Here is a 9,229-nt window from a genome sequence, read left to right on the forward strand (position 1 = left end):
TGTTCGCATAACGGTACCCCGTAACGGCATAAACTAATTGAGATAGATATATACTTCTATATATTAAAAAGATCTGAGCGAAAAAAGAAATTCATTTTGCCATGACCGTCCGTCCGTCCGTCCTTTCGTCCGTCCGTAAACACGATAACTTGAGCAACTTTTGAGGTATCTTAATGAAATTTGGTATTTAAGTTCCTGGGCACTCATCTCAGATCGCTATTTAAAATGAGCGAAATCGGATTATAACCACGCCCACTTTTTCTACATCGAAAATTTCGAAAAACCGAAAAAGTGCGATAATTCATTACCAAAGACGGATAAAGCGATGAACCTTGGTAGATGGGTTGACCTTCTGACGCAGAATAGAAAATTAGTAAAATTTTGGACAATGTGCGTCGCACCGCCCACTTTTAAAATAAGGTAATTTAAAAGTTTTGCAAGCTGTAATTTGGCAGCTGAGTATGTAATGTTGGGTTACACCCGAACTTGGCCTTCCTTACTTGTTATTTATTGTCTTCATAAAAGTTTAAATATAGGCGTAGTCCGTGTTCTTTACTTTTTTGAATTGTATAATCTTTTTCCTTTTCCAGCTTGTGTAAAAGGTGTCTAAAGGGGTCAAAAAGCAGATCTTCGAAAAAATTAAAAGCGATATATCGCCCGTTTTTTTGTAAACATATATAATATGGGTTTCAGAAATAATAAAAAAATGACACATATATGACTCCTACATATGTACATATGTATATGATGAAAATTAGGAGTGTATGCCAAGAATACAACATTAGAAAAGCAGCTGCGGAGCAAAATTTCATATTTTTTCTTGAAATTTTTTATTTAAAATAAAAATTTAATTCTATAGCTTATACCATGGTATAAATATTACAATGTAAAACCGGTGAGAGCCGAAATGACGTTTAAAAAAATTTTAAAATTCTCACTGCTCTCACATTTTAATTTTTTTTATTTTGGTTTTGTTTTCATAACAGAAATATAACAAACTGTAATATATTTGGTAATTCTATACGACAGCATGACACTCTTAATACACTTCCAAAAATATCAAGAGGGGTATCAAAAGACGCGTTTTTGGATCCAGGATCGCGAATCCGAAAGCGGAGGTAAACAATTTTGGGTCTGTCAAGAGATATTTGCAAAAAGAAATTTTGAAAATTTTCATGTGGTTGTTGTAGTTTTGATGATTTTGTGGTACCCACAAAAAAAATTGTGAACATAAATGTTTTGCGCGGATATAGTTTTGGTCGCCAACCAAGGTATTTTTTTATAAGCGCGGTCAAAGGCCGCCAATGCAGAAGGTGTTCTGCGCAAAAATACTATGGATTCCACCCTCGGTTTCGGAGCACTCCGGGGTCATTTTTCGGTATTTCGTTAATATCTTTTGAACGATCTAAAATTTTTATTTACCGCCTTCGGATTATTGTTGTCGAGGTTAATACGAGTCTTTTTACACCTCTCTTGGTATTTTTGAACGCGTATTACCAGTGTCATGCTGTCGTATAGAATTACCATATATTTTTGCGTTCTAACATTAATATTATGATATTGTAACGAATTTTCTGCAAATCCTCTTATTTGCCCTTTTGCTAGGTTCGTATCGCTAAACTGTTGAATAAATAACTCCAATATTGAATAATGGAAAAATGGCCTTTATTAAAATACTTCACAATGACTGTGCAAACGAATAGCTTAATAACCAAACTGATAGCTTAAAGGAAACTGACTTTCAAATAATACTGCTATTGCTCGCTAGATGTCGTCTTAGTCGTAACTGCTTGACAACTCAAATCAAACTGAATTCCAGCGCCTCTACATCTGCGGCCTTTTATACTCTCTGGTTTCCTCGTTCGCATCTTCTAGAATCTACTAGCATTGTCCATGAGCTCTCAAACTTTTCAGCTATAACTAAAATTGCACGATTTTATAGCTTCTCTCATACCCCATGCTTGTATGTGTGAGCGATACTTCCACAATTATAATTGCCTACATTTAGGAGCATCTCAAATAAGATGTCTGCATATGGTTGTGCCTTGCTTCTCAGCTGCGTGTAACACATAACACATGGACATAATGATTGAATTATTGATGTGAATGTTTGTAGTTTACAGTCTCTCGCGCACACATAGGCGTATAAGTAAATGCATCTGTGTGTGACATCTCTCGGCTGCCTTATATATGTGTATACATGATTTGATTAATGACGTAAATATCGCTTCGCATGGCCTTAGCATCGCCTTAGTTATGGTATAGCTTAGTGATGCTAATATCCGTGACAATATTTTATCCAAAACCGAATTTTTTATTGGTGGAAATAACTTTTTTTTGGTGGGAAAGAAGTCTCAACGGTCAACCGCATTCCAGAATTTTCAATTCAGAATTGTATTGTGGTTTCCCGCAAAAAGAAGCATCCGGCCACGATCCTCTTCTGAGGAATTTTCTTCAAAAAATTGTTGTGCCAAGGTGTACGTAAGATATACATACCTAACAATTTGGTGTGACATATATCCGAGGAGATTAAGGTCTAGCTTTCCATCCAATTTGAAGGCTACGTATCGTGTATTCATTTTTCTACGAACTGGCTCACCTAAACACATGTTTTATGCCGAGCCACAACTTTATCTGCTAAGGCGGACGAACTTTTGGTGCCAAGGTGTTGCCGAGGAACAATCGATACCATTTATATAAATTTTCATAAATATTTTTGATGGATAGGTCAACACACTAGCTCTAGACCACGACGGCAGACTTTGGCCGTTCAGCTGGTAAATTCAGCCTCCACGAACTATCATACTCCAACTGAACGATGATGTTTAGCTAAGCTGCGAAGAGCTACAGCGCTTTTGCTGGCGTGGGCAAGTTATGTGAAGATCTCCACTGAGTTGGGAGAAGCAGGTGGGGGAAGACTTTGATCTCTCTTGGTGCCCCCTGTTGGCGTCAGTTATCGCAAAACATGGTTAGCTGGAGTGACTTGTTACGCAACGACCAGCATATCCTAAACGGTTAAGCGCCAATAACGAATTTATCTTCCAACCGGGAGGAAAATTTGAGACTGCTGATCTCTTATGAAGTGAAGTTTCAGCATATTTAAGGGTTAAGACGTGTCAACCAAGTGAAGAAGGATGAATGAAAAATCAATAGGGGTGGTCTCCAACATTCGCTTCTTAATTAGAAGAGGTTAAGAAATAAGGTCGTTTCTTTTGTCCCTTTGAAAACTATAGGACGTGTTGAGGCATCCACTATATTGGCAATTAATTTTTTTGCCATATACATAAAAACGGATTTCAAAACTTTTCGAAATATTTTTTCACTTATTTCATAAGCATTTTATTTTTTTGGCATTAAAAAAAGTGAAAAATGTCATACCAACAATTTTTTGTGTGTTTTCTTTGGTTTGGCATTTCCACAAAGTTTAAGAGAGTGATTTTAAAATTTTTTTAAAAATCAAAAAACCATCATGGCCGCCAAGAAGAGTAAATGGTTTTACCTGGTAATATTTGTACCATGGCTTATACAAGATGCCGTTATAAAATCCAAAAATAAAAGGTTCTTATAATTGGAAAGTATGGAAATGTCTTACATGTTCTTATGAAGAAGATGGTTATTATATACCTGTTGTTGTTGTTGTTGTAGCGATAAGGACACTCCCCAAAGGCCTTGGGGAGAGTTATTGAGTTGATGGTCCTTTGCCGGATGCAGATCCGGTACCAAGCCCGACCATCTCGGGAACGATTTGTTATGACCACATGCGACCTAGGCCATACCGCCTTCCCACCCCCTAGATCCATGAGGAGTTCGTGGTCCCCAGAGCCTCGGATGTTAATGAAACAGGATTCGCCACGGATAGGTGAGGTTGACAATGGTTTTTGAGGAAGCTATGTATTGCGCTGGCAACCTGAAAGGGCTGCGCTACACAAACCCCTTGAATCCGGTATTTTAGTCGCCTCTTACGACGGTCATATCTACCGCGGGTATATTCTAACCCCCTAACCCGCAGGGGGGTTATTATATACATACATAGGTTTCATTATTTCACACTCACTCACTTTATTGTGACTTTATTTATCTCACAATAAAGTCTTTTTGACAACAAAAGCTATTTTACAATGCACACAAATAAATTGTTACTGATACAACTTTTTTTGTTTTCAGGCAAGATCACTTCCGGTTCTGAGGAATGGCAGAATATAGCTGTAGCAGAAAGTCAATTATATCCTTGGAATAGTGAATCCACATACATAAAGCGTCCACCGTTTTTCGAGGGTATGACACGTGATTTGCAAACAATAAAAAACATTGAAAATGCTCGATGTCTATTATATTTGGGTGACTCCGTTACAACTGATCATATTTCACCGGCCGGTTCGATTGCACGCAATTCGCCTGCTGCACGTTATCTCTCGGAACGTGGCTTGACACCACGCGATTTCAACTCATATGGCGCACGTCGTGGTAATGATGCTATAATGGCACGTGGTACTTTCGCTAATATTCGTTTAGTTAATAAATTGGTGAGCAAAACAGGACCACGCACAATTCATGTGCCAAGTAATGAGGAAATGGATGTATTTGATTGCGCTGAACGGTAAGTGAAAGCAATACAGTTAATTAGTGTGCTATATAAATACATTTCGCACACTAACTACAAAAGAGTCATAACTTAAAATTTTTCAAAATCGGTTATTTTCCACAAACCAATTCACAGTACACATCTCTAATTGCCCCTTAAATTTCGTTGTCGTTATATTCTTCTTTAATTGGAAAATTACCGTTATGACAGTTTTGGTGTTGATTGCATCGCTTGCGCTGTATCAACTAATGAGTACTATTTTTAGTTGTGTGAATGTGCACAAAATGCTTGGGTGAGCATAAGCATACACAATGTATTAAGGATGCAGTAAACAAGTGCATTAACTGCATACGAGCAAACAAGCAGCTGAATCTAGGACTTGACGAAAACCATGATACTCTGGATAGAACTTGTCCCGTATACCAACAAAAGCTAGATGCAAGGAAAAGGAAAGTTGTTTATTAGCAACCAAAGAAAATCCTTACAGCAGCGCAAAATTCAAAATATTATTCAAATCGAGATAGCAATATATACAACTTGGAATGCATTTATCTTAATATTAGTAGTATCATAGCAAATAAAATCGAGCTGGAACGTCTTATTGAAATAAGAAGACCAAGTATTGTGTTATGTACGGAAACGTGTACAACAGAACATATCTTGGATTCTGAACTTAGTATTCCGACATACAAATGCATTCGTTGCGACTCTCAAAGTAGGCACACTGGCGGTGTTGTCATGTATGTGAATGAAAATATACAATTTAGCATAGTTTGTAATAAAGCTATCAACATGAATGTGTGGTGCGTTATTGTAAAAATAAACAAATGCGCGTTAAAATGGAAAATCGGTGTACTATATCACTCACCAAGTAGCAGTGACTCCACCTTTATTACTTATCTAAATGAAATCATCACTGAACATCTCAAGGAGGCGGATAATAATTTAATAATTGGTGATTTTAATATCAATGTAAATGTATCGTCAACATACTCAAACCAGCTAACAAGTTTATTTGCACAAATGGCAATGATACAAAGGATAAACTTCGACACAAGGATAACAGAGTACTCGTCTACAAGAATTGATTTGCTATTCAGTAACAATGATAAAGTTAAAGCAGTAAATATAGGTGAACATCGCATTTCTGACCATGAGACAATCCACTTCGAAGTGCCAACAACAAAGCTTTGTAAAATGAGAAGGTATGCTACTGTTACATGTTGGGAGTACTATAGTGCTGAAAATCTTTTAACTTTGCTACGAACATGCGATTTCAGCTTTATGTCAATTTCCGGAGTAGAAACTAAAACTAAAGCCCTAAACGAAGTTTTAACTGTGGCTATGCAAGCACTGACTTATATAAAGAGGACCCAAATACAGATAAGAAATAAGTGGTACGACCGAGAATTAACAAACCTGCATAAAAGAAAAATAGAATCTTATAAAACTGCTCGAAATACTGGATTTTGGGACGAATATAACGTCATTAAGAAAATATATAAAAGAACCATAATTTATAAAAAAAAAGAAATACATGGAAGATAGAGTAAATCATAACAATGGCGATATGAAACGTATGTGGAAGTGTCTAAAAGACCTCGTCGAGCTTAATGATGTTAAAAAACATATCACTAAAATTGTAATTAACGGTGAATGCCTGGAAAATGAATATGATATAGCTAATGCCCTAAATAACTTTTTTATACAAAGTATTGTTGAAATTAATGATAGCATCGAAGAAATTGTAAATGGGGATGAAATAAGCGCAAATCATAGTAATCCATTTGAAACATTTAAATTTACTGACATTGTAGTGGACGATATTATTATTATCACAAAATCACTTAAAAACAAATATGGCGGCGACAAGCTTTTATCGGAGGGTGTCGTTAAAGATGCCATGACATATACTGCTAATTTCTACAAAGACATAATTAACGAATCCTTAAACAGCGGTATTGTACCTAGTTACTGGAAAATTTCAACAATAATACCTGTTGAAAAAGTAAAAAATACAATGAAACCCGAGGAACTACGTCCAATTAACACGTTACCTACAGATGAAAAAATTATGGAGACAGTGGTGAAGGATCAACTTGTGGCATACTTAGAGAAGCACAATGTGATTATCCCAGAACAATCGGGATTCAGGAAGAGCCATTCTTGTGAAACAGCATTGAATATGGTAATTGCAGATTGGAAAGAAGACATGGCGTACAAAAAATTTACGGTGTCTGTCTTCTTGGATTTAAAACGGGCTTTTGAAACTGTCGATAGATCTGAGCTATTGGACGTTATGTTTAAAATTGGTATAAGAGGAAAGGCTTTGGAATGGTTCCGGAGTTATTTGGGTGACAGAAAACAGAGAACGATAATTGGAAAGGAGGTTTCATCAGTGGTGGATGTTAACATTGGTTTACCACAAGGCTCGGTCTTGGCGCCAATATTGTTTACATTGTATATCAATGATATCAAAAGATGCTTAAAATATTGTAAAATACGTCTATTTGCGGATGATGCATTGCTTATCATAAGTGAAAAATATGCAGAATGTGCCATGCTGAAAGTACAAGAAGACCTGGACTCGCTATACAAATGGTTATGCCTTAGAAAACTGAAATTAAATGTCGAAAAAACTAAGTTCATGATATTTTGTAAAAACACTAATATCATAAGTAACAATAGTTTAAATAATATTACGCTGAAGGTAAAAAACATGGAAATCCAAAGAGTAGACAAAATTAAGTATTTAGGAGTTTTGATTGATGATAATCTAAATTTTGGAGAGCATGTAACTTATCTGGAAAGGAAAATTGCACAGAAAATAGGCTTCATGTATAGAACATGTAAACATATCAGTCAAAGTCATAAAATATTGGTATATCGTTCAATTATTGAACCACACTTTATTTATTGTCCTACTATTCTGCTATTAAGTAATGATATATATATTAAGAAACTTCAAATACAGCAAAACAAGGCAATGCGATTTATTTTAAAATGTCCTCCAAGAACGCCAAAAATTGTAATGCTCAATAGATTAAACTGGCTTAGTATTAAACAGTCAGTTAGTTATTTCACATTGAAATTTATACACCAACTTAGGTTAGGAATGTTACCGAATTACCTGAGTAGTAAAATACATTATAATCATGAAATCCACAATTATGGAACAAGAAATTGCAATAATATAAGACTGCCTAGAATAAGAACTGAGTTCGCCAAAAGGTCTCTTGAATATTTAGGGTATAAAATGTATAATGAGTTACCTTCTGATTTGAAAGACTGTGAAAATATTAGTAAGTTCAAAGAAAAATTGTTTTTATATTGTACGTCACTAAATGTGACATAAGTATTTATGTTTAATCTCTTATTTTAACCTAAACTAGGTCTTAAAGACCGTAATAATAAATAAATAAAAAAAAATAAAAAATGTGCTTAAGAACAGTTTTTTACGCATAAAGCATATTATTTTAAATTCTGACTTTCTTGTTACAAAAAAGTTTTAACTTTGTTGTGTATTAATTAAAATTGTGTCTTTTTATACGTAAAGAATAAGTAAATTTGCTTGTATTATTGTGAAATGTGCCTTTTTTTGATGAAATAATTGTGAATGTACGAGTAGTAAGTTTTCTTAGAAATAGTCATAATTCAAAATTGCTATATATTTTGTCCGCAAACAAATAATTACAATAAAATTTCATTTTATAATGAGTCTCCTTTGTTAAACTGGATTTCAGTATAACATTACAGACGTTTTCACATAAACCGTTTTTCTTCTCTCCTGAACATTTACATTTTTCAAGTTGTGAATCTTTTGTAGTTAGTGTGCGATATATATATTATGTATGTAATTATTATATTATTGTTTTTATTTTATTTATTTTTTAGCTATCGTGCTGAAGGCATTCCTTTAGTGTTAGTTGTCGGCAAAGATTACGGCAGTGGTTCTAGTCGTGATTGGGCTGCTAAAGGCCCATTGCTATTAGGCGTTAAAGCTGTTATTGCCGAGTCATATGAACGTATTCATCGTTCCAATTTAGTTGGTATGGGGATTATACCATTACAATTTTTACCCGGGCAAAATGCAGAGACATTCAATCTAACCGGACGTGAGGTTTTCAATATAAACATGACGGCGAAAGAACTGAAGCCAGGTCAAAAAATTGAAGTGAAGGTAATACTTGAGGTGTTAAATTCCGTCTTTTAAATATATGCACTAACCATATAATTTTTTCATAAATTTTAATAGGCTAATGGCATTGTATTTGATACCATTTTGCGTTTCGACACAGAAGTTGATATAACTTACTATAAGAATGGCGGTATACTTAACTATATGATTCGTAAAATGATTGCGTAAATACGATGTAAATATACAACTTTCTTTGAATTGTGCTTTGTTTTACACTTACATTTGTTATATACTACATACACACATTAGTCTCGTGGTTAAAAAGGGTAGATAAATATTACGTGTTAAACAAAAATATATGTATTCTTATAAAAAAATGTTTATTGTTGTGTTAGTTTAGTATAACTTCTGGCGTGGTTTATTCGCGTTGTATACTTTTGTTTGTCCCTTTACAAAGATGATATGAGTATGAAAAAAATATATACATAAGCGAAGGGCATCGCGAAAAG

General features: G+C 34.7%; 1 protein-coding gene across 1 annotated transcript in view; it reads left to right on the plus strand.

Moving 5' to 3' along the window:
- Positions 1–8,995, plus strand: part of LOC137237963 (cytoplasmic aconitate hydratase-like) — a 44,333-nt gene extending 35,338 nt beyond the window's left edge. Inside the window, exons 11-13 of the mRNA XM_067762423.1 lie at positions 4,165–4,597; positions 8,477–8,762; positions 8,838–8,995. Of these exons, the coding sequence (XP_067618524.1) occupies positions 4,165–4,597; positions 8,477–8,762; positions 8,838–8,948 (830 nt within the window). The 3' untranslated portion in view covers positions 8,949–8,995. The remainder of the gene's footprint in view (positions 1–4,164; positions 4,598–8,476; positions 8,763–8,837) is intronic.
- Positions 8,996–9,229: the final 234 nt, after the last annotated feature.

This window comes from Eurosta solidaginis, chromosome 1 (genome assembly GCF_040869045.1).
Source record: "Eurosta solidaginis isolate ZX-2024a chromosome 1, ASM4086904v1, whole genome shotgun sequence".
NCBI lineage: Eukaryota > Metazoa > Arthropoda > Insecta > Diptera > Tephritidae > Eurosta > Eurosta solidaginis.